Genomic DNA, 27,262 nt, shown 5'->3' with positions numbered 1-27,262 from the left:
AATACGTATGAAATGTGAAATAGAAATACGTATGAAATGTGAAATAAAAATACATGTGAAATTGTGTACATTTCCCTTCCTAACTACTCTGTCAATTTTCAGTCTACAAACTCGAAATTTGATACAAGGGAAAATCTTTTTAATTGGTTTTTGGCCATAAGTTTCAACGATTTGATCTTTTGAAAACTCTAACAAACTCCTCCGCCAATTTTGGGTCTAAACACTTGAAATTCTAGATGCAGGTTACTTGAATATAAATCAAACTTTTTAATTTGATTTGAGCCCAAAACAATATTAAGGGGTCAAAGTTAAAATTTGACCTCTGCGATCTCTACCAAATTTACTCAGCCAATTTTTAGGTAAACATTTGAAATTTTACATAAAGTGCATTTAGACATAGGGGCAAGCTTTTTAATAGGTTTTTGGCTGGAGATTTGGCTGCCAAGGATTCAAAGTTCAAGATTTGACCTTTACGGTCTCTAGTAAACTATTCAGCCAATTTTGGGTGTAAACATTTGAAATTTTACATAAAGGGTATTCAGGCATGCAGCAAGCATTTTAATTATTTTTTTGGCGAAAATTTGCCTGCTTAAAACGTCAAAGTTGAAAGAGTTGATCTTTGTAGACTATACCAAACTCCTTTGCTAATTTTGTCTAAATACTTGAAATTTTAGATGTAGGTTACCTGGACAGGAGTCCATCTTTTTAATATATATATATGTGTGTGTGTGTGTGTGTGTGTGTGTGCACATAAAGTTATGAACAGTACATAGGGCCCAAGCAAAGCCAGGCTGAACTGCTATAATAAGTACAATAAATAAAAAGTACAAAAGAAAACAAATTAGAATTAATCGGTGTCAAAATTATTTTCACCTATCAAAAATTATTAGTGGAAATAATTCGGACACTAATTAATTCTAATTTGTTTTCTTTCATATACGAAACATTGTAAGAATAACATCCAAAGTTAAAGCAGTAGTTAAAATAATACAAATTATCAATCTTCATCTCAAAGATTTTGACGCATGCATTATTATTGAGGATACTTGTGACCAATCTTGGATTCCTGGTTGTAGCTTTTGGTTTGTGAATTGTTGTTCATAGCTGAAGACTTTTTACACATCATAAATTGTTTAGTGGATAGTGTCATTACTACTGTTGACCAGGATTTGTGTGCAGTTTTGATGTGTGAAAGTGAAACATGACTACTGAGGGTTGAGGACATGCATTGCATGAAAAGAAATGATAGTCATAAAGATGGGCTTAAATCTCATGAGCTCAGAGGGTGATTTAAATTTAGATGGTTTCCTCTAATCATCTAATTGTTAACACAAAACCTGGCTAGTGAAGGTTAAAGACATGTGTTGCATGGAAAGAAATAATGAGAATGATATAGTGGATGTTTAGTGCGAGTTTTTAAGGTTTTAGATCGTATGACTGCAGTGGAAGCTAAAAGAGTATGGTGAGAATGTGTGTAGAACAGACTTTGTTAGTCTTGCTATGTTGAATGAGCGAGTACTTGGTTGATTGAGGACTGTCCAACATATGTCAGCACTTAAAATAGTTGTTGAACTGATAATAATAAAAAAATGATAGCACAAAATTATTGAAGTTGAATAATGCTTTCTTTTTGTTTGGATTTTCTTTAATGCATATATTAAACCTAACCTTCTTTAGATGTGGCTGAAGAAAGCAGTGTTACATTGGCTGAAACATTGAAGATAACTTCAATGAAAATAGTTTGAAAGATCCGAATAACGTGTATTAATTTCATTTCAAATCATTTTGTTTGACGTCTCTAATTTTTGAGATGAGGATTGGTTATTTGCAGTGGTTAGAGTAGTTGGAAAACTCAATTGTAAATAGTGATATTCTCTTAAAGGTTCAATCCCCAGAGTGGGCAACTGAAAAATACAATTGCGAATTACTTAGGACAGAAAAGAGCATGCTACTCCCATTCAAATTCCCGAGTTCAAGATACAGGTCGGAGGTTACATCAACTGAAACCTTGTGAAATGACACTCAAGATGAGAACAGTAGTCCGAAGAATCCAAATACAAATTTTGTTCTTTTACAGCATAACGTTAATCCACCAAAATTACACAAATTGAATCTGGTCAGTACCAGATGGGTAATCGTTTGGGAATATTATGTTTAAGAGGACATCAACACCTCTTTTCAAGAACCACAAAAATCTGTTATCTCCCTTGACCGGAATATACATGTGGAGACCTTTGTGAATTTGATATTCCCTAGAAATGTCTCTCTTTGGAGGATCAACTTAACAAGGGTAGTAGTTTAAATAATATAAATTATTTGTAAATTTATTTGAATTGAAAATGTCTTTCAAGTTTATTTGATGAATTACTTTTATTTATTTTATTTTATTTATTTATTTTATTTTATTTAATTATTTATTTTATTTAATTATTTATTTTATTTAATTATTTATTTTATTTAATTATTTATTTTATTTAATTATTTATTTTATTTAATTATTTATTTTATTTAATTATTTATTTTATTTAATTATTTATTTTATTTAATTATTTATTTTAATTATTTATTTTATTTAATTATTTATTTTATTTAATTATTTATTTTATTTAATTATTTATTTTATTTAATTATTTATTTTTTTTAATTATTTATTTTTTTTAATTATTTATTTTATTTAATTATTTATTTTATTTAATTATTTATTTTATTTAATTATTTATTTTATTTAATTATTTATTTTATTTAATTATTTATTTTATTTAATTATTTATTTTATTTAATTATTTATTTTATTTAATTATTTATTTTATTTAATTATTTATTTTATTTAATTATTTATTTTATTTAATTATTTATTTTATTCAATTATTTATTTTATTCAATTATTTATTTTATTCAATTATTTATTTTATTCAATTATTTATTTTATTCAATTATTTATTTTATTCAATTATTTTATTCAATTATTTTATTCAATTATTTTATTCAATTATTTATTTTATTCAATTATTTATTTTATTCAATTATTTATTTTATTCAATTATTTATTTTATTCAATTATTTATTTTATTCAATTATTTATTTTATTCAATTATTTATTTTATTCAATTATTTATTTTATTCAATTATTTATTTTATTCAATTATTTATTTTATTCAATTATTTATTTTATTCAATTATTTATTTTATTCAATTATTTATTTTATTCAATTATTTATTTTATTCAATTATTTATTTTATTCAATTATTTATTTTATTCAATTATTTATTTTCAATTATTTATTTTCAATTATTTATTTTATTTAATTATTTATTTTATTTAATTATTTATTTTATTTAATTATTTATTTTATTTAATTATTTATTTTATTTAATTATTTATTTTATTTAATTATTTATTTTATTTAATTATTTATTTTATTTAATTATTTATTTTATTTAATTATTTATTTTATTTAATTATTTATTTTATTTAATTATTTATTTTATTTAATTATTTATTTTATTTAATTATTTATTTTATTTAATTATTTATTTTATTTAATTATTTATTTTATTTAATTATTTATTTTATTTAATTATTTATTTTATTTAATTATTTATTTTATTCAATTATTTATTTTATTTAATTATTTATTTTAAAGTTTTCACTGTCACTTCAAGATTTAACTTTTTTTTTTTTTTTTCTATCTTCAGAGTTCATCCCCTCCCCAAGCCAAAAAAGCCAGGTTATCTAACAATGTAATCCAAATCAGTAAAGGTGAGTACAGTATGAAATTCAATCTTATTATAATGGAGATATTGTGCATATAACTGAAAATATTTTTTCTACAAATGTGGTTTATTCCAAAGATTAATTTTTGGCATCTATAATTTAAATATAATTTCAGCCACATGTCCCCCACGTATATGGTATAATCAAAAGGTCCACTTTTCATTACTATGCATTAAATTAGGTTGTATTTCTGGAATAACATGCAAATATTGTTTTCCAAGTAGTCTATTGCATTTGGTTTGTTAGCATAGACATGAGACATTACTTATCTCCGCCCCCCCCAAAAAAAATAAAAATAACTAATGGGATTAAATCGCATGAACGAGGTGACTAGTTTATGAAATTATTCGTTCATCAAATATTGATGGTATCATGAGGCATATGGCTCTGTTATGCTTAAACTACATGAATTGCCAAACCAAGCTGAACTCAAAATAACCAATAATTGCTAAATGTCCATTTAAAGAAAGTAGTTGTCAGTTTAAAGTTTGCTGCCTCAAAAAATAAATAAAACACCTTATATTTATCTACATATCACTAATAACCCTGAAAACAGGATTATAGAAATATGAAAAATGTGTTCACATGTGGAAATAATCTCAAAGATGATATAAATCTAAACAAATGAACTTTTTTTATCCAATTAGAAAATATTTGCTTATCCACTCATGATATAAGGGACTTTGTCTGTCTGTCCGTCAGTCACTTTTTTTTTTTTTTTTTTTTTTTTTTTTTTTTGAATGATGTAATATATTGTCTAATTTTGAAATATCAGATCTAAACTATTTTTAAAATAAATTCCTAACAAAGTGGATGCTGTGACTGGAAATTTTCAATGTGTGTGTGTATATATATATATATATATATATATATATATATATATATATATATACACACACACACACTTAGAAAGCCAGATATATTTTTTTTATTAGACGATTAAAAAAAATATGAAAAGATATTTATAAAAGTTGTTTCTTTTTTTTTTTTCTCTCTCTCTCCATTTTTATTAACAAAATGAAGAGAAGGAAAAAATAAAAAGAACGAAGTCTTCTACAAATATGCTGTTTTTACAATGAAAATCACAACCAAAAGCCAACAGAAAAAAGATTTTAAATCGGTTATTAAAAAAAAAAATATTTAGTTTCCTAGATATTGTAATTAAGCTTACATAATGTTTTCAAAGATTTCACCAAATTTTTCTATTCACACACACACACACACACACACACATATATTGTCCGTGTATATGGAAACAGTTTCTACCAAACTATCAATTTTTGGTCTAGATTTTAAACTTGATATGCAGACCTGTGGAACAAATTCGATTTAATTTTTAGCAGAAATAAAATACGTGCTAAGACATCAAAATTGGAACTTGTCATAAGTTGAACTAATGTGTAACCTTTATGCATGCACAATACATTTAGACGTTTAAGTCGATTAATTTGTTGAGCTATGATATGCATGTGGCCTTAGCTCAAATGACGGTGTCCTTGTAGCGCAAATGGGGTCTGCCTATTTTTCTGTTAGCTGAAGTTAGTTTGCCGAAGAGTATGTCTTTTGGCATTCTGCCATTTTTCATTCTGGTGACATACCCCAGTCAGCACAGTTTCAGAAGTGTGTACATTGTAAGCAGGTTAAAGCAAGAGAGAACTACGTTGGTGACCCCATCTCTCTAGCTAATCCCAAGGATCCATTGAGTACAATACATGGGGCGTGCAATAATTGACCCACTTCCCATAGCAGTAGAGCAACAAAACTTGGTACAGTTATTAGTCTTTCTCTACATAGGAACTACCCAGAGTTATGCATTTCTCCCATTGTGTTTGATGCAGCTCTGGAGACCTTTTTTGTAGAACACCCCAGGTTGGTCCTCCAACCACGACGTGACTTCAGAAATCAAGGCTGCATCATCTGGGAAACGCTTTCCTTTCAAAAACAACTTTATGGCTGAGAAGAGGTGAAAGTCAGAGGGTGCAAGGTCAGGAGAGTAGGGATGATTTCATAACCACATGCCTGTGCTTCTGATCTGGCGACATGCGAGTTGTGGACTGGAGCGTTGTCCTGCAGGAGGAGGGTACCTTTGCTGATCCTGCCCCGCCTCTTGATTTTGATAGCTTCACTTAATTTCCTCAAAAGTGAAGCATAATAGGCTCCTGTAATTGTGGTACCCTTTGACAGGAAATCTGTCATCACTACTCTGTCCTGGTCCCAGAAGACTGAGCATGACCTTGCCAGCGGAGGGCTGCACCCTTGCCTTCTTTGGAGGTGGTGAGTCCAAGTGCTTCCACTGCACTGACTGGGCTTTGATCTCTGGATCATAGTGATGGACCCAGGTTTCATTCTGTGTAATCAGTCTTTTGAAAAACTTTGACTCCTCTTCTTGGCATATCTCCAAATTCATCTTCGAGCACTCGACGTGTTCTCGCTTCTGGAATGGTGTGAGCAACCTGGGAATCTATCTGGCAGACACCTTATGCATATGCAAATTGTCATGAATGATAGTTTTCACAGACCCTGTACTAATTTTGACATCTTGGGCTATTTGACGAATAGTAATGTGCCGATCTTCCAAAATGGCAGCCTCAACTTGTGGGACAGATGCCTCACCAATGGCAGAAAGGGGGCGACCAGGTCTTGTAGCTGTTTCCACAGACTTCCGGCCATGTTTCACGATGCTAGCGTTTTACAAGGTCATAATGGGGCATTATCACCATAAGTTTCTTTCATTTCATCAAAAGTCTCCTGTGGTGTGCGTCCTTTCAAATACAAAAACCGGATCGCTGCTCGACATTCAACAGGCTCCATTTCACACCTAACTCAGTTCAAACACCTGTAAAACAGAAACTACAATTAGTTCAGAGCTGTAATTTGCCACATAACCCGCAGAGATATAACTTATTGCACATGCAAAATTTCAGCTAGATCAGACAGTTGGAAGTGGATCAGGGGCATTGTTTATTGCACACCCCTTGTATGATAGTCGGTATTACTCTCTGCGTAAACTAAAATATATTTAAGCATATATAATACAAGAAAAATCGTCTGTAAATTCATTTATATATCGATGTTTAATTTATTTGTAAACGTTTTTACTCTAGTGCTTTTATTTTTAGTCAACAAAAATTTGCTGAAATTCCAATTTTTTCATCTATTTGAATAATGCTGCCCATCCTCCTATAATTAGGCAGGAATAAATCCTACTTGACCTTATTTTAATTTTTCATAGATGAATGCTAACCTCACCCAGTTTCTGTGAATTTTTGACTTCTGAAACTTTAAAAGATCCAACCAGTTCCAGAAATCTTTGACTAGCCAACTAGAATAATTTTTTATTTATCTTTCCTTTCCTTTTAGGAGGAAAGGGTGATTTAAAAGGTGAAAAAGAAAAGGCATGAGATGCAAAACCCAAAGAATTTGAATATTTGATTTGATTGAACAAATAGAGAAAACAAAATTATTCCGAATGTTTTTATACAGTGTTCAAGAGTAAAAAGTAAAAGAGTAAAAAAGTTTATTTGCATTCATTATTTACATGAATATTTTTTTCTCCTTGTAGCAGAATTCTACTTGGAATTGTTTACTAAATTTTAGGTCTTTATTTTTATTTTTTTTTTTTTCTTAATTATTTTGACCGAGTTTACTGGCTTGTTTTACTTTTTTTTTTTGTGGTGGGGAGGGTCTCTCTTCCTCTCACTGAAAATTAATTTTGCCATATAATTAAAATGATTCGGTCAATTTGTTGACTAAAAAAAAAAAAAAAAAAAAAAAGTCACTACAATAGATTAATACCCTGTGCTAAATTATCTCAAGAAAAATATTCTATGCACCAATTAGAACATATTCTTGCCCTCTAGGTCAGAAAATTCATGGAGTCTGGTTGGGCTTGCAGTGGTTAGTGGTTGAGAAATGTATCTCTATTTCATATTTTATTTTTACCCCATAGGCTTATATCTTTGCATTTACTATTAATATCAAAATTTATTGCTGCTAATAAAATGGCTGCTATTGGTCATAAAATTTGCTGCTGAAAAGATGGCTTGGTTGTTGTCCAGAATTCTCACTATATTAAAAACCAAATTTAAAAAAAAAACTTTGATGTCCGTATTCGTGATGGTATAAAAATATCATATTCTAAAAATTATCTAAATTAATGAAGTAGTTCTATTTTCAACTTTTTATGAGTATGCAAAAAGAGGACTCTTGCGGTGCCATCTTGAAAAAAACACAGTACTTCAAACTTGTTAGATCAGTCTTGTAATGCCTACAACTTCCCATCAATCATCTAAAATCGTTTAAAAATGATTTTCTTTATAAAAATAAAACTTTGAATTTGATTTTTGGAATATCTTTTCATTCTGTCATGAGTGCATAAATCAAGGATTTTTTTTTTTTTTTTTTTTTTTTTTTAATATTGGGAGAATTCTGGGCAACCACTAATGGCCTTCCTGCAAAAAAATTAAATATGACAAAAACGTATTTGTAACAATATGTACAACAAAACAATGCCCGGTAAAATTGATATTGATGCATCAAATGCGATGCTATTTAGGCCTAATTTCTAAAATCTGTCTGACCGATTTAAATTAAAAGTAAAAAAAATTTTTTTAAATATGCAAGTTTATATTTATTGTCTATAGACAATAAATATAAAATTACAGAATCTATATAATTATAAAACTCAAATGACCTTGTAACGGGTGTTGTAACCCAACATCCGGTTTACGACTTCTGGTTGCACACATATAGACAATAAATATAAAATTAAAGAGTATTGATATAAAAATGAGATGCTGAATTGATAAATCATGACTGGCAAGTTATATTTTAGGTTGTAAAAATTTCTCCTTACATTATTTGAAAATAATCATTTAGAACTGTTGCCATTGTAACAATCTTTATAACCAGACTAAGTTTTTGGTGTTTGTTCAGTTTAATAAGAATCATGAAATTTAATTCCAACTAAAAGTAATGTTATTTACTCATGTCGAAATTAGTAAAATATCCCGAAATTACAGAAATTGATAAAGTAGAAAATTACAAGTTTTACTTACATAATAAAGATTCCAAGTTAAATTTTAAAATAATTGTGGATCGCTGTAATATAGTATTATGTTAATTTCGACTTGATAATTAAGTGGTTTTAGTTAAAATTCAATTGTTCGATTTTCATTATTCCAAACAAGCGTTGATTTTATTTTTATTTTTTTTATTTTTTAACTAATCTGAAAGGCATTTTGATGTTCTAAGTAAAACATGTTGAAAGTAAAAGAAAGTGGCACAGCAGAACCAAATATCGATATATCAGATGCAATGTTATTTAGGTCTACTTTCTAAAATCTGGCTGACATACAGATTCACAGGATTTTTATTTAAAACAAAAACAAAAAAATTTGATATGCCAATTCCACCTGTTCCTCTAGGGTATTTTTCGTATACCCCCCCCCCCTTTTTAGTTGGAATCTGATAATTTTCCTTAGCTTGTGTTACCATTCCATTGCCTCTATTTCTAAATCTCGATCGCATAAACTTTTTTTTTCTATTTTCAGATGAATTTGTTCAGTCTGTCTTAGCAGGTGATTATGATAGACTAAAGTCTGCTCTGAGAGGAGACCGTTTCTATTATGACCTCGAATCCCCAAACGCTGATGGCTACACTTTGATAATGCAATCAATATTGCGAGGTAAAAGTTTTTCAGGTTTTAATCATTTCGAAAATTAACATTTTTTTTAAATTTTATTATTTTTTATATATTAATAGTTTGTAGATGCATTCACAAGTCTGTAAGTTTGGAATGTGCAGGAAAGGATGTCCATTCTATCGTTTTATAATATAAAATGTTCTATAATAAAGCTGTGTGTGTGTGTGTGTGTGTGTATGTGTATCTGGTCACGGATAGGCTCCTATATGGTTGACTATTATAGAAAAGTGATCACATTAGTAATGTGAAGATGTATTGAGATACAGGAATGGGTATGTTTGATCTGGCATAATGATGATTCATTAAAATTGTGGGGTCTGCGTACGTGCCTGGTCCACAAAGTATGGAAATAAAAAAATTTAAAAATTAAAAAAAAAAAACGTTTACAAGTGTTTTTGATATAGATGTACATAATACTTTGGTAAGTATGTTTTAACTTAAATAGGGATGGTATGATAAAATTGAGGGGTCTGCGTTCGCACCTGACCTCCATAGAATGGAAATATGTCACAAAGTTTAACAAGGTTTTTTAATATAGATCCACAGAATATGGTGATAAGTGTTTCAGTGTGAACAGGTATGGTATAATAAATTATGGGGTTTATCTATTTTATTTTTACTTTCATCATATTTTGCTTTGGTTTTGATACCCCCAAATTCGAAGCTATCTCTTTACAACCCTTCCTTTTCATAACCTATCATACTTTCATAAATCAGTCCATTTTCTGTAGGTTGTTTTTGAACCCAGTCAACGACGGGTACTTTTGCTTATATATATATATATATATATATATATATATATATATATATATATATATATATATATATATATATTGTGACGTAATCCATAACTTGGATTACGTAATTAAAAATCAAAATATTTAATTTCGGGCTAACGAGAAATGTATCGTTTTTGTTATCTTATCACCGAGGCAAATGAACATAGTTTCGAGAGAGAAAGAGACAGTGAGTATAGGAAAGGAGAGAGGGGTTAGAAAAGCCTTTTGACATGCAAGCTAGCGAGATGACCGGGTCATTTGACCAGAAACCCATCGACCCGTGCGGGTTGCTAGGCAACGAAGAATAAAGGAAAGAAATGGACTAAGAAAGATACTGAGAAGAGAGAGAGAGAGAGAGACAAAGAAAAAAAAAGAGAAGAGACCTTTTTGGTTAAACAGTCGCCGCTGGCCGTGCTGCCAGACGGATGTGCGAAAGTCCCACCCCAGAGGCAGCAATGCCGTTGAGATAGGAGGTATCGGCGGACGACCCCCCCCCCCTCATCAACAGTGAAAGGAGATAACGCCTGGGAGAAACTCAACCATCAGCGAAAGAAACAAAGTAATGCCTGGGAGAAATTCCATATCAATAGCAAAAGGAGATAACGCCTGGGAGAAACTCCATACCAATGGCGAAAGGATGCGATGCAGTAAACGGCGAACTTTACACACGTGCGTCTTAATCCGGAGGGACGGATATTAAAGCAATTAATACAAGAATGGAAAAAAAAATTATCGGTACAGTTTAATTAAGACATTAAAAAAATGAAAATATCGAGAGAGAAAAAAAAAAAGGGTTATATTATACGTATCCGTTTTGGACTGAAGATCTCCGAAAAAAAATTTCACTTAATTTGATTGAGTAGCTTTTTAGGGTTTTTTTTTTTTTTTTTGTTTTTTTACAGCAGAAAAACGTTTTTATGACAGCGTGTTGAAGTTAGCCATCTTGAATTTTTTGAACACGTCATGGGGAGATAACTCATTTAAAGCACTGACACTCCCTCCCCATCTTCAATGCTAGCTTTTCTTCCTAAAAATCAAACCTTTTGCTCGGTATAATAAATACTTTTTTGTTTTTGTTTTTTTTTTTTTTTGCTGTAGAAAAACAAAAAAAAAAAAAAAAAACAACTACTTGATGAAATAAAGTTATTTTTTTTTGTTCAGAGAACTTCATTCCTTAATGGATATCTTTTTTCGATATTTTCATTGTTTAATATCTTGTTTGTACGAGTCCCAAATTATTTATAAATGGCTTGTTGGCACATTCACAGGAAGCAGTGAATATTCAACAAATTATAGTCTAAACTATTTGCGCTGAAATTGACTGATATTTTTATCCTTTCCTAAAAAGGCTTTATAACTAATTTAAATAAATACTAACAATTTTATACTGACTAATGTTTTAGCTTATGCAATCATCAGTGTAAGAAGTGATAACTATTGGTTGAGATATATATATATATAGTATATATTTATTTATGCAAAAATTGACTACATATATGCATACATATTATTTGCGATTTCTTTCAAAATCCAACATCCTCGGGTCATGGTCTCAACTAAAAAGTAAAGATCATAGCCTGAGGGGGTGAATTTCAAAAGAAATCACAGCTGAAAGATGTATGCACATATGTAGCTAATATTGTTTGTATAAAGAAATTTATACAATGATATGGCTCTACTTGTTATTAAGCACTTTTGTTATAAACGTCGTAGTTTTATTGGATTAACCTCTAGGAAACTATAGCAGTAAATTAATCGCGGAAACAGTTGATGTTTCTGTGAAAAACACTATTGTTTCTACCCATTTCAAGAACTATTTTATGATGTGTAAAATATCACAAATATTCATGAAAAGACTTCATCAATGTATAATATCGCAAATTAAAATGCATCCATTATTTAATTATACTTTTTTTTTTTTCACACAAAATTCAAAGGGAAGCCTTGTTTAATTCTGTTTTAGGGTACAAAAATGCTGTTTTTTGACATTCCACTTCATGTTAACAAATGACATTTTTGCACTAACCTAATAGTTCTCTCTCTTTTATATATATATATATATATATATATATATATATATATATATTCACATGTATTGCCATCTATATTTAAAACATTCTATGTGCAAACATATCAAACCAGCCTAGTGTGTTTATTATGTTTTAATTAATTTATTTGTTTTAATTTATTTTCAGGATTTAACGACATAACGTTACTCTTGGCACTTGCTGGAGCTCAACTGGACAAATCATTGAGTAATGGAGAGACTGCACTGATGTTGGCCTGCACAAGGGTAAGTTGTCAATACTTTTTAGGGGTTAATCGTATTATGACAGAATCATGCCCCTCTCTCTCTCTCTCTCTCTCTCTCTCTCTCTCTCTCTCTCTCTCTCTCTATCTCTCTATCTCTCTCCCCCCCCAGCCTCTTAAAAGGCATGCATACTACATGATCTTGCAAACTGCTTCTAGTCTACCTGACAGAAGATAAAAGAAATCATTTTTATTGCTGAATGGGGATTATAAAGGGGAAGTCACTCTGTTTGGGAATAATTTTTTTTTTTTTTTTTTCATTTAAAGCACTAATGCTTGGTCAAATCTTTAAGTCAATTGAAATAGTACTGATGAATGCAAAATTTATGCTTATTCATGCAGCTGGTCAGTTGGCCGCATTGATAGATGCTGGGCAATGGCATTCAGCGGATCTGTTGTATAGTTACACTGAGTTTAAGATGAAATAAAAGCTTATGGATATAAAATATATAATTGTATATACAAGGCTCTATAGACACACTTATCTGTAGTTGACTTTCGACAACTAAATATTTTCGTTTACTAGCCAAATAGAAAAGTTACTAGCCAAACCCACACGATTTTTAGTATGACATCTTCATTCTGTGATGAGTATGTACATTATAAAGTTGTTGTTTTTTTTTTTTAAGTGTTATTTTAAATATACAACAAATTTTATGTTGATACTTGAAGGTATAAACATTCTAATTAATTTCTTCAGATGTTTTTTTTTTTTTTAAACAGCCTTTGTTAAAAAAAAAAAAAAAAAATATTCTATTAAACTTATTGTTTAAATAATTTAACTTTGTTCGTTTTATATATAAAGAATAAGTTGAAAAGATATTTTTCACTCAGTAGTGAGCTTTGGAAGATTGTTAGTGAAAAAGAAATACAATCGCCAAAAGATAAGCATTTCTAATCGCCATTTTGAAAAATCACTCACAAATGTGATTGTTTCACTCGTTATGTAGAGCCCTGATAATATATATATATATATATATATATATATATATAATTATGTATACTGTCCCTGTAAAACTTTCCAATGCAAAGTGGTCAAAGTCTCTGTGCATTTAATGTTTTGTAAATAGTCCATGTTATTTTGCTGTTTTGTTTGTAAAGTACATGTAAAAGAACTTGTATATATATGCTTTTATTTAACTACTTGAAACTAGAAAATAACAGGACCCCTCCTTCCTTCTCTCCCATAGAAAGTTTAAATAAATGAAGTAACAAGTAAAAAATAAAAAAAAAATCAACTGCAACCTTTCAAGTTTAAAGTTATTTCTCCCAGGCAATAGTATATATTTTTATATTTAGAAAATAAAAATTTTACTTGGAGAGAAACTAATCATGTTAATTACAATTTTTTTTTTTTTTTTTTTTTTTTTTTTTTTAATATTTGATTATTTCCCTATTAAGTGATATTGTTTTGGGAATTTCTGATTTTAGCATATGGCAGATATAATCCCGGGCTTGAAATTGAAAGAAAGAAAAAAAACAAAAAAAAAAAAACAAAGCTGAAGAAAGAAAACTTAAGACCACTCCATAAAGTCTACTAAAATATAAATTCACTCACTCCCGCATAAGATGAGAAAATAAATGAAACCACAGAAGTATACGAGCTAAAGAAGCCCCCTTCCCCTCAAAATAAAATGTGAAACGTGTAGTTTGAACTAAATTTGCATCTTTTCCAAAATATTAAGACCACCCTTTCATATCAAATACGGTCAGAATTTTTTTTTTTTTTTGATGAATGGTTCACTTTTGATTACTGCGGAATAAACCTGCAGCTTGACCGCTTGACCACGTATTGCTCACTAGAATATTATGCTTCAGTTTTGCTTATGCGATTCTTCAAAATCAAATGGAACTTAACATAAAAGTTATTAAACCCCCGCCACCACTCCTCCCGCCCTTGAAGTTCTGATCTTCAAATCTACTTAAAAGGGCTGCTACAACTTTTTAGAATTGAATACATTATTTTAAAGTATTATTTTTATAATCATTGCAAATAGAATTTATATTTTGCTAATTAAGACTATTTATTTGGAATTTGTGCTTTTTTTTCTTTTTTTTTTTCTTGAAAATTTTGTCAAAAATGACGCTTGTATTCAAGGAAATAACACCCCCACCCTGAATCTGTTACAATGTGTTTTCCATCATTGAGTGGGGAGGGAAGAGCTAGAGTTCAAATTTCCTAAATCTTCCTCTTCCCATCCCATCAAAAAAAAATTAATATGAGCTTAGTCACATTTCGCACAGTTGATTTTAAAAATATTACAAAAAATGTTATGAAATATTTTATTAAATGATTGAAATCTTTTTTTTTTTTTCCTCAAACTTGATATATATTAACTTTAAGCTTAAAACAGTCAACAAGACCAGGTGTATTCTTTCTCAGGGTGAATACCACCAGAAAAAGTGCGTAGAAAAAAATTAAACTAAAAAAAAGTATTTGAAAAAATGTATCGCACAAAGAGTTCCAGGGGGTAAAAAAAATGATTTTAATCATTTGATAAAATATTCATTACAATTTTGATTTTTCTAATATTTTCAAATACAAGAAAAAAGTAATTGTTGGTATGTTAGACTTTTTTAACATTAGGTGTTTTATCTCCTAATTTAACACAACTGCACAAATAATGAAAAATAAATCAATCCTGGTAAACATCTACTTCAGCATTCTCCCCACCCTATTTTTTTCACTAATATTTATATTGTCTTATTGTTTTTGTAGGGAGATGCTGCAGCAGTGGAAGTACTTGTGAAGCTGGGAGCAAATCTTGAAAGATATACCACAAATAGAGAAACGGCTTTAATAAAAGTGAGTTTAGCTCTACAAAAAAGTGTTCATTTTATTTGCGTTTTTGTGGCAACCAACCATGTACTGTAATTGACAGTATCGATTCCTTCAGATCTTATGTGTTTGCTAGCATGCAAGAGACCGTATCTTTCTGCCCACCCCACGTACACACAACTGTGAGTAAAACAAATTGATTTAGCCCATGTTTTCATGTATTTTTAATTTTTAAAATTTGTACTAATTTCGACATGACTCATAAATATGTTTTCACCTGAAATGTGTTTCAAAATCCACTATTCTGTACAAGAACCGTTATTTTAAAACACGGAACATGACTTCTTGGTGGCGACCCTGAAACATTTTAAATAATTTAACTAAAAATAAAGTAAACCAGCAAGAAAGAATAGTTCATATTTTAATTGAACATAATGGGAGTTGTCTACCTTATAATTAAACTTTTATTTTTCTTGAATTTATTTTGTTTTAGTTGAGGATGGGACATCTTACCAGATGGCAGACATTCCAACAGAGAGATCTCAAGATTCTAACCATCCCTTTAAATGTAGTTGTATCCCTCTTGCATTTGCCTCACTTTGTATATTTGCGAGGTGGTTGGTTTTTGAGAAAAACATTTTACATAGGCATCATCACTTATCAAGGCCCAGAGACCACTCGAGGATAAGGGTCTTGCTCCTATAACTATTGGAATTATGGAGATCTTAAGATTCCAGTTTCTTTACATGCCGTACATAAAACCTTGGTATTTTATCTTTTCCCTCTCAGCTCTGTGAAATCATTGCGAACACGAATTTCTAAGATTACTTTTATTTCATGTCCCATATCAGTCAGGTATGACAGCTCCATTTTCTAGTTGCATAAGTGTCGGAAGTTTAAAGATATGCAAATAAGTTAAAAACTAAAATAACTTTACTGCATCCCAAGTAACACCGGATAGACATCTAGTACAACTATAACTATATCTTCCTCCTGTTCATATCGTATTGGTCTTGAGTAATATTACTGTGTGTTTTTTAAGTTAGTATTCTTGGTGACTAGACTTGACGGAAATGTCCTAAAGAAAAGAAACTAGTCAAACAGGTTATTGGCCTATTTTTAATTTTGATTAAACTCTGTGGATCTTGCTGTTCGCCTTCTTGTTGTGCGAATCAAGGTGACTTTTTCTTTATTCCTTTTTAATAAGTTCTGCACTCGATACTGTATTGACGTTTCTCTTTTAAATTTCATGCATTTTTGACTTGAATTACATGGAAATATATTAGTCATTATAAAAAAGCAACTGCTCCTTTATTTTATTTTTTTTTATGTTGTGTGGTTTTCCAAGTGAAAGTTTCTATTTTTCTCTCTCGCTCTCTCTCTCTCACTTTTTTTTGGGCTTTGTAAAACTGTTTTGTCTTTGCTTACTTTTTTCAGGCTATTTATGGTGGCAACCTTCAGATAGTGAAACTGCTGCTCGACCATGGTGCTAATTTGGCGTTCCAGAATAGAGATAATCTTAATAGTTTGGATCTGGTCCGTAGCAATCCAAGTCTCCAGGGCATGCGAGAAATTTTGACCACGTTTCATGATAAGTATGTTTTTTTTTTTTTTTTTTTTTTTTTTTTTGTTAAATTTGTTACTTGCAATCTCTGCACATGTTAAGATACTTAGGTCAAGGAAATCTCAACTGTTAAAAAGAAAATCTTTTAGTCTAACATTATAATATCTTGTAAGATTTAAAAAGTTGGACCCAAATAAAATTTAGCTGATGTGTAAAATTTTTATTATTTCAGTTGGTAGTTTTGTACCATATTGTATGGTACTACAATAACATTCATTAAAAAACTACCCTGGTTTCTAACTCTGTCCCGTGGGGAGGCATTGTAAATAGGTACAATAACATTCATTGCTGCCGTTCTCTCTCTGTCTGTTGTTTTTTTTATTTATATATTTATATATATATATATATATATATATATATATATATTAGTCTTGCCTGGGCAACCTGCCATGCATTTTTCAATTATGATTGAAAAACTAAAACCAGCAAGAGGAATATAATTAATTTATAACTGAAATTTTATTTCATTTTCTGTAGAAGTTTTAAAAATGCAAACAAATTGAACATTATTTCGGCTTGGCATGATTTTAGAGATATGCTAGCAGGCCGCCTGACATTGTCCGGTCGTTAAATATAATTTGATTAATGCAGATTTTGTATTTCTAATATATTGAACCCAAGATATAGTAATGATTTTAAGAAATAATGACTCGTGCACCACCGCCGAGAATTGAAATCAAAACGTTTAGTTTAGTTTACTTTTTCCTTTGACGTTATGCCTGAGCTATGAAGGCATGTCTTCTGCAATTAAAACATGAACCAATATCTATTATGTTACGCATGCGTATTTGTAATGCCATCGTTCAACTTTCACCTGGCAAATTCCATTTCTTTAATTTTCAGTTTTGCACTGATTTTCCCCAGCTAAAATCTGAATATAAAGTTTAGCGTGTGTTCGAATACTCTATATATTAAGTTTCATGTCTGTAGACCAAAAACTGACAGGAGTTTGGTAGGCGAAATTCTTCAAATAAATATATATATATATATATGTATACATAAATATATAGAAAAAGGTTTGTGTTTACTATAACCTTATTACACAAGTAATGAACCTAATTACACGTAATAGTTAACTAAAAATGATCATCCCATAAGAAAACCAAAAAAAAACTAATAGGGAATTAATTAAAATGAATGTTTAAAGGAATATGCATATTAATTAGATCCTTTGCAGATGAATCCACGACAGTTGTATTTTCTTTCTAAATAAATAGAAAAAATGTTTTTTAATATGAATATTAAAACAAAAGAAATTAAAAATTTATAGGGGTATAGATTTTTTGCATAAATGTCTACAATGATGCATTTTTAATGTGTTGCATGAATGCATTGGCATATTTTCTTTTAACATTTTTAAATGCTTTTAAAAATTGATTTCCAAAGTAATCTCTGGCCAGGTTTTTATTTATCCCTCTTTTTCTCAAATTTATCTTTATCACTGCCTTCCGTGTTTTTTTTTTTTTTTGTTGTTTTTTTTACTTTCTCCTGCTAACTGACCTTGCTACCTCAACTGTTCTACATCTACTAACCCAAGAACTTTCATCTAATCTTTCAACATGGTCATAACATCGAAGTCTTACTCTTCTGCTCACGTCTCCACATACTGTTCAGATTTAATCTTCCTCTGAGGTCATCAGATCTAAAACTTTTTAAGACTCTAAATATAAAAAAAATTGTATCATTCTCTATCATTTCACTTCACACTGTATACACATGCTTTAATTTAATTAATGAAATTACTGATAAAAGCTGTGCAGTATGTGCCCGCATGTAAAACATGTTAAATTGAGTTTATCTCCATTATTTCTATGCTTAAATCCGATTACGAGGTCAATAATTAAATTTTACTTTATGCGTAAACATGTTCCCCTCATATATATATATATATATATATATATATATATATATGCGTGTGTGTGTGGCATAAAAAGTGCTCAATACATTAGTAGAGTTGAATGTTTTTTATTTTACAACCTTATATTAACTTAGTCCATTACAATTATTTCCACAGGCAGGAATACCCTCTGTTTTGTTGGATGGTTAAAGTTAAAATGAATTTTAACGTTAACCAACCGACAAAGCAGGCAGGGTATTCCTCTGTCTGTGGAAACAACTGTAATGAACTAAGTTAATATCTTGGTTGTAAAATAAAAAGCGCACACGTGTGTGTGTGTGTGTGTGTATATGTATGTATATATGTACGCACACACACATGGTCAGGTCATGTCATATGCTACTGGTACCATGTAACCCAGTACTACCTGCCTCATGGTCGGGTCACCGGCAACTAAACTGGTTCCCCCCCACCAAACTTGTTTGGTGAGGAGGGCGGCTAGTCTCCCTGAAAGATTAAAAACAAGACCTTTCAACGGCCAACTAGCACTGTATATTTGTGTGTATGTATATATGTGTTGGAGTGGAGAGGGCTCCCATAAGCCATGGTGAAGGCAACCTTTCTAGGAGAAGCAAATCTGATTTTAAAAAAAACATAAAGCGGGAGACCAGTACTTGCATTAAGCGGTTCTGCAGTTTGATTTGTTGCTGGATCTCAACATTTGGAACCGAGAGAGAGACTTAGCTGTCATACAAAGCTCTGTAACATCATCTTTGTATAGATACTCCCTCAGGCATTTGAGCTCATGGACTTTAAGTGTCTGAGGGAGTGGGACTCGTCTGACAAGACATTGCAATCATCGTGTGTGTGTGTGTGTGTGTGTGTGTGTGTAAAATAAAAAAATAGTGATGGGACGATTCTAATTTTTACTGATTCCAATACAATTTCTGATTCTTTTAAAATCTTTAAATATTTAGCAATAATTTTTTTTATTATTCTACTTATTACATGGGTTTTTGTGGTGTAGTATGTGCACATGCTTTTGCCAGCGTAAAAAAATACAATTGTGCGGTTGGTCTGTAGATTTTAGTTCAAAGTTAAAATCCATAAATATTATTTCATCATTAATACCATCAATAATAAAGTTTTAAACAAAATTACCAAAAAAATAAATCAATTAAGAATCGTTTTTGGCATAAGAAAATACTTTTTTTTTTCTTTTTTTTTCTTTTCTTTTTTTCTTTTTTTTTCTTTTCTTTCTTTTCTTTTTTTCTTTTTCTTTTCTTTTTCTTTTTTTTCTTTTCTTTTTTTTCTTTTTTTTTTCTTTTTTTTTTCTTTTTTTTTTCTTTTTTTCTATTTTTTTTTCTTTTTTTTTTTTTTTCAATATGCTAAAAAGTTCTGATTTTTCAGATTCCAATTAATCGTCCCAACAGTAGTTACCAAAGCCAATGTGTTAATTTTCATATCTAAAATCTTTTTCTTCCTCAGGTATATGAGCCAAATGAAAGACTGTATAAATGCTTGGTTGAAAGGAGAACACGAACTTGTGACGGAAGTTTTTACCACTCAGTGCATGGCGCTTGCAAGGGGACGAAAAGTCCAAGTCTGTTTCCGACAATATCAGCGAGAATGTGAACGATGTAAGTATTCTTCGTAATCTTGCCGCCATCAACCTACTTTAACTGATTAAAAGTTTTTAAAATCTTTAGGTCAGCCATTCTTAAAGGCCCCCTTTTCACTGTGTTTGAAAGTGCTTTTGGGTTAAAGAGAAAAAGATGTGTAAATCAAAAAGAACTTCATAAAAATAATCAACTAGCGCAAAAGATAGTTTAGTCCCCCACCCCCCACCCCACGAAATACATTTTTTTATATGTATTTTTTCTAAAAATGTAATTGGTACTTGTACAGTCTAATCAAGACATTAAAAAATGAAAATATCGAAAAAAGGTTATATTGTATGTATTGGTTTTGAACTAAAGATCTCAAAAAAAAATTCACTTAATACTAGCTTTTCTTAAAAATCGAAACTTTTTTTTTTTTTTTCTTGCTGTAAAAAAAAAAACTACTTGATGAAAGTATGCCAACTCGCAATAGTGCACATCAAACAGTTACACGTAGTGCGTGTAGAGGACATTGATGAAGTTCTCTGGGATTTTCAGACTCCAATAGCGCTTGGTTTACTTCTTTACAGATCCTGAAAGAAAACCAGTGTCATCAGGCAAGCCCAAAAGCGCCTCGTGTGCATTTTCACAAGTAATAAAATCGCATAGGTTAAGTTCCTGCACTATATCAATTTGTGGGAATGAAATTTCAATTCTTCATGAAGGATTCATCTCACAGAACGAGCAGACAGCCCAAGAGCAGATGCATGTTTGCAGGCAGACTGTTGGGGGGAGATCTTAAAACAGATTCTCACCATGTCAGTGTTTTGGGGGTGCCCTTGCTGTTTGTGGGCGGCCAGGTTTCATTGAAGTTGTTTACCCCATGAAACAATTGACTTCCAGCCAGGAATACTCATGGTGGCGAGGTGGAGGTTATTGAAATGTCTACGGAATGCATGTTGCATTGCAGCAATTCCCGAAGCAACTTTTATTTTTTAAAAAGTATGCTAATATTTTTTTTTTTTTCATGGGGGGGTCACCACTTATCAAGGCCTGGAGGCCACTCAGGGATAAGGACTATTGCGTGTACAGTAATCAATGAGATAGTATTGTAGTAATCATTAGTATTGCAGTTGTGCACTGAACATAATCTTGCAGTACGCAACACCTTCTACCAACAAAACCCCATTCACAAGGTAACTTAGATACACCCTAGATCAAAACATGGCATATTCTTGATTATGTCATCATGCGCAAATGTGATCTTCAGGATATGTGTACTGTAAGAGTTATGCAGGGTGCAGACTGACACTGATCAAAATCTTGTTCGTGCTAATCTTAAGTTGTGTATAAAGAAAAAGGTCAGAGCCAATGGAGTAAAAGTGCTTAAACGTATCGATGTCTCAAGTTACAAAATAAGGAAGCGTGTGAAATTCTTAGAACCTCATTTATTAATATCTCATTTGATGGAATTTGGGAACAATTCAAGTTACAAGAATATAGCAAAGGAACTGAAATTCTTGGTTTTAAGAAAACCAAACATGGGGATTGGTTTGATGAAAATGAGTCTACAATAACCAATCTTTTAAAAGAGAAGAAAAAGACTCATAAAATATATTATCCAGAATTCAAAATAGGCTTTAATCATTAATATTAAAGTTGTACTTGATAAATTTAGCCTTAAAATTATGTCGCTTTTATTTAACATATATAATTCAATAGCAATAAAGTCTTGAGATTCGTCTAAGACTCCTGGAATACCCTACATTTTAATTTGAATAGTCTTTAAAATTATTTTATAGTTTTAACATAGATCATCATATTACAAATAATCTTTACAAGTAAAATCTTAATCAACTGAGCGAGAATAGTCCATGTGTATTCAGAGGGTGTAAAAAAGAAATTTATTTTTTTTAATTTTACATAAAAATTTAAAGCTTAAAATAAAGTTTGTTACAGAACATTAACACATGCATTAAAATTGTAACCCAATATTTTATCTGTAAATTTGACGGATCTGTAGTGATTATTTTTATGAAAAAATATTTGACTGAAAGCTAAAACTGCCATATTGTTTTGAATTTTTGGTTGATTAGCGAGATTGCTTTTTATCCAATCAGAATGTGGAAGAGTTTTCCTTATTTGCGACATAGGTCTGTTTGGAATGAAAAAATATTGAATTTAAAGTAAAACAAATGGTATCTGCTAGCGTTGGGACAATTGATCGGAATCAAAAAATTCGGAATATTTGAAGGTATTGGAATCGGAAAAATTTATACTAATTTTCCAATGCCAAAACGATTTTTTTAATTGTCTTTTTATTTGATTTTGTTTAAAGCTAAATGTTCGGTAATTATGATAAAGTAATAAATATTTATTGATTTTAAACCACCAGTGAAGCTAAAATCAATAGATCGTCTCCCACAAGTATATTTTTATGTTTACAAAAATATTTGCTACTGTAGTCAGAAAAAATACAACTCTGCAGTTAAATATTTAGAGATTCATAAAGAATCGGAATCTGTAATTGTATCGGAATCGTCCCATCACTCGAATCTACATAATTGTCACGTCACAAATAGTAACATACATGTGGAATAAAATTTATCTAACATTTTGAATTATGTTCATCACGTGACGTCAGCAACAGAACATATTTATCTTCCCTGTCAACTTTTTTTTTTTTTTTTAAGTAAGCGTAACAGTGATTCTACTTTATTTTACAAATTTCTTTATTCATTAATTATTTTTCTACCTTATTTTTGTAATTTTTGGATATGTTACTATTTGATGCCTGATAATTATGTGGGTACCATTTGTTTCACTTGAAATTCAATATTTTTTTATGTGCGTCATGACAGATTTTTTTTTTTCTAGTAATTTATATTGGGCATTTGGAATATTCCAATTTCATTCTAAGGGATGTTCAGGATAATGGTCAAAGATAAGATTTTTCGTTTGTTATATATGTACTGATTTAAAAAAAATGTTTTTATTAAAAAAAAAAATTGCTTTCATGTAAAATTTAAAATTCTATCACCAAAATCTGCTATGGATACATGCCTCAGTCCTAGCCAAGTTTCATATAATCGCCACATTAATATAAATGTTTATTTCTTGTTTATTAACAATTAATTAACGATTACTATGCTACCACCTTGCATTCATTAACTGTTATACTCGAGTTGCCTTTGGGCCTTGAAGTGATTTCCAAGTAAAAAAAAAAAAAAAAATGAGGGGGGGGTTATCAAGCATTTTTTTTTTTTTTTTTTTTTTTTTTTTTTTTAAGTCTTTGGTATGACTCGACGAAGATTGAATATTAACAAACACTCTTAAAATTATTGTCAATGTGCAATGTCTTGAACAGTATTAATAAATGTTGTTCATAATGAACTATTCCAATCTGGTATTTTATAGTTTTATTGACTTTCACTATTAATAAATAGAGAAAGGGTAATGGAAGCGAGAATGATAGAATGTGTACAACAATGAGAAGATGGAGTAAAACAACCTACAGTGAGAGTAATAAATATTTTGATTCTTCAAACTACTGTTCTTATTTTAAGTGTTCACGTTTCTGTCAATATGATCTTCAACCTTCAGGTTTATCTCGTCGAACTCAAAGGAATCTGCACGGAATTTAAAATGGAACCCATTATTTTGAAATTTTGCGCAAACATTAAACATGATATGAGTAAAAAAAAAAAAAAGGTAATAGAATGGATTTTCTGGGAAAACTCTGGTTGCTCCCCCTAGGGGTACCTTTTGGGTTAAAATGGCTAAAATTGACACTTTTGTGCTTATTAAAAAAAAAAAAAAAATTGATGCCTTGGATTTTTATAAAACTTTTTGAAAATGTGTAACTAATCCATGAGGGTAGCATGCTTTTGTTCTTGTAGTTATTACTAGGTAGAAATCATGAGTAATAAAAGGTTCTGTTAGAATTTTTGTGCAGATTCTCGAGTTTAAAAGAAAGATTCCGAAGTTGTTCCCATATTTTAACATCTAAAAAGAAACTGAAATATGAGGAATTAATTTATTGATGTTAAATACCTATAGTCCTGATTTTTTAATCGGGACTGAATTGTCTCAAAGGAATTTCATCCCATTTTCCCCCCTCGGCATAATACTTAAACTGCATTCCAAAATTCATAATGATCAGTTAATTAGTTTAAACAGGAATCCTGTACATAAATAGCGAAATATAAACAGTTAAGTTTATACTGGCAATATCATGTTATTTTCATGTGAATTTATTTTATTTTAATTTTTTTTTTTTTTTAGATGAGGCTTACCTACTTTTTCTTGTTCATGTCCACGACATTGGAGCAGCTCATATTGGATGCCGATTAAAAGGAGAATCCGTCGTTACTAACGTCTGTTTAAATGGAGTGACAGAAAGACAGATTTCATTGGTAAGTATTTAATTTTTTTTTTATTTTTGTTCCCAGTGAGCAAGCAGGATTCCACTAAGATGTAAGAGCACACTGTAAATTAGGGCCATCCTAAGTGGGGAGTTGCAAATTAATCTTACTGCTTTTGTATATAAGCAGTGTACAAAAAAAACATGGTGTGTTTATGGTGTGAAATTAATTTGAAATTGGACGCTTTGGCTTTACCGGTAATGCAGAACTTGCATATATAGATTTTAAATATCCTCTCATGGAAAGATCTTTAGAATTTAGATACGCAATGCACTCATGTCTGTTTAACCCATTCTCTATTGGCTGTTTTCCAGTGAAAAAATTGATTTCAATGAAATCAAATCTAGAATTTATTTATTTTTGTTTATTTTATATTTTTAATTCATAATTTTATTTTTGTTTTTTGTTTTAATTAAAAAAATAATTTTTCATTTTTTTTTTTTTACCTTTTTTTACCATTTTTTTTTCATTCTTTTCTTAAAACTTTTTTTTTTTTTTTTTTTTTTTTTTTTTAACAAATTTGACCTCAAACTTTTTCTTGCAGCCATCAAAATTTGTGACGTCGTTCAGGAATCTCAGATATGGTGATAACACGCTGCTAATCGATATCAAACCAGATGCAAAGGTAAGTAAAGGTGTTTTGTTTTTGTATTTTAAGTAAATCTATTTTTATTGTGTATTATGTTGCAATATACTAGACCTTTTTATTGTGATTATTGCAAAAGGTTGAAACTTGAACCAACAAAAAAGTGAAGAGTATCAGGCAAGTGAAACCTAGTCGGTGACTGAAGATGTGTTGAAACACTGCATACAAGTGAAACCTAGTCGGTGACTGAAGATATGTTGCATGGAGAGAATGATAGAATTGATGTTTAGTGCGAGTCTTAAAGACATCTTGTACTAAATTTAATCTTGTCTGTGTTAAAAATGGGAGACTTTGATGTTGTGTCTATGATGATGTTAATAGGCAGATAGTTATTAAATATTGGGTTATATTTAGAACTTTACTGAGTTCTTTGTTGGAGGTAAGTGTAAATTCACCCTTGTCCACCCGTTCATCTTTTCACACTTTTTCAATAACTACGGCTTGGAATCCTTTGAAATTTTGTACCACATATGAGTTTAAAAAAAAAAAAAAAAGTAACAGAACGGATTTTCCGGGGAAAACTCCGGTTGCTCCTTCTTAAGGCGCCTTTCTGGTAAAAATGGCTAAAATTGACACTTTTGTGCTTATTTAAAAAAATTGATGCCTTGGATTTTTATAAAACTTTCTGAAAAGTCGTAACTGATCTCTATATAATTTTGTTTGTCTATACTTTGCGATAACTCTTGACTGTGCTCCAGGGGCTCTTTTAGGACGAATAAAATCACTCCATTTTTTTTTTTTTTTTTTTTTTTTTTTTTTTTTTTTGGAACTATTTTACCATATTTGTCCAAAATTTTCTGTGTATGTCTATTTAGCAGTTTTGCATGGTGCTGAACTCAAATGTAAATATGTTGGGGGGGTGCTTATTAATTTTTTTTTCTTTTGCATGGTACAGAACTTAAATTTACATATGTTAAGGCCTAAAACTGCATCATTTGCTAATTTTCACCAGGATTTGGCATCCTCCTAAAGACTTTTAGGGCTAAATGGGGGGGGGGATACTGAACTTAGTTCTTTTTTTATGCCTTGTTCACTGTGCACTCATGGTATCTACTTAATTGTCATGCCACAGTAATGAAAATATCTTAGAGTCACAAAAAAGCATTAAGGTAGAAAATTAATTATTAATGGAAAGTTTTCTAAGAAAATTAAGTCTTGCTAAATTGGTCAAAGATTTTTACTTTTTAGAAAATATTTACAAATACTGAACTTAGTCTTTTTTGTATGCCTTAAATTTCAATTTGCGATATCTCATTTAATTTAAAGGATTATTTTGATAAAATTTAATCTTTTTTTTCTTTTTATAAATGTACAATTCTTTCTCTGGTGTCAAAAATATTTTTTACAGGCTACTTCAAGTAACATAAAAAAATAGTAAGCTTAGTATACTGTATTACAATAAATAAATACATATGCATAACTTCTTTGTCTTATTTTATCTTTCAGATGACGCTATTAGTTTCTGCATACAGAGTTCGAAGAAAAACCAGTTGAAGCAATTAATGACGATGTTCACGGAAATAAACAAATTAGACCCCATGTCTTTCATTTTTTTTTCTTTACAAATTGGAAAAAGAAAAAAAAAGTCATACATAATTTAAAGAAACAAAAATGATTTAAACAAAAATCTTAAGAAACTTAATTTATTTCTCCAGATTTGTTTTTGACGACTCTAAAGAAAACGCTGGCAGTAAGAGACCACAAATAACTCTTGGATCCTGGCAGGTTTTTGTGAACACCCATGAAGGATGATGAATTCTTGGTCCAGAGGTTGGTGGTACT

The 27,262-nt window shown here is 30.1% G+C and overlaps 1 protein-coding gene across 3 annotated transcripts in view; it reads left to right on the top strand.

The window, feature by feature from the left end:
* Positions 1–27,019, top strand: part of LOC145247432 (uncharacterized) — a 209,505-nt gene extending 182,486 nt beyond the window's left edge. For all 3 annotated transcript variants that reach the window (XM_080109194.1, XM_080109193.1, XM_080109195.1), the window contains 9 exons: positions 3,697–3,760; positions 9,328–9,462; positions 12,455–12,552; positions 15,289–15,375; positions 16,786–16,943; positions 20,298–20,449; positions 24,695–24,825; positions 25,379–25,459; positions 26,927–27,019. In XM_080109194.1, the coding sequence (XP_079965320.1) occupies positions 3,697–3,760; positions 9,328–9,462; positions 12,455–12,552; positions 15,289–15,375; positions 16,786–16,943; positions 20,298–20,449; positions 24,695–24,825; positions 25,379–25,459; positions 26,927–26,974 (954 nt within the window). In that variant the 3' untranslated portion in view covers positions 26,975–27,019. The remainder of the gene's footprint in view (positions 1–3,696; positions 3,761–9,327; positions 9,463–12,454; positions 12,553–15,288; positions 15,376–16,785; positions 16,944–20,297; positions 20,450–24,694; positions 24,826–25,378; positions 25,460–26,926) is intronic.
* Positions 27,020–27,262: the final 243 nt, after the last annotated feature.

Source organism: Euprymna scolopes, chromosome 25, assembly GCF_053919585.1.
Source record: "Euprymna scolopes isolate OS-2025 chromosome 25, ASM5391958v1, whole genome shotgun sequence".
Classification (NCBI taxonomy): Eukaryota; Metazoa; Mollusca; class Cephalopoda; order Sepiida; family Sepiolidae; genus Euprymna; species Euprymna scolopes.
This window is presented reverse-complemented; position numbering and strand designations above follow the sequence as displayed.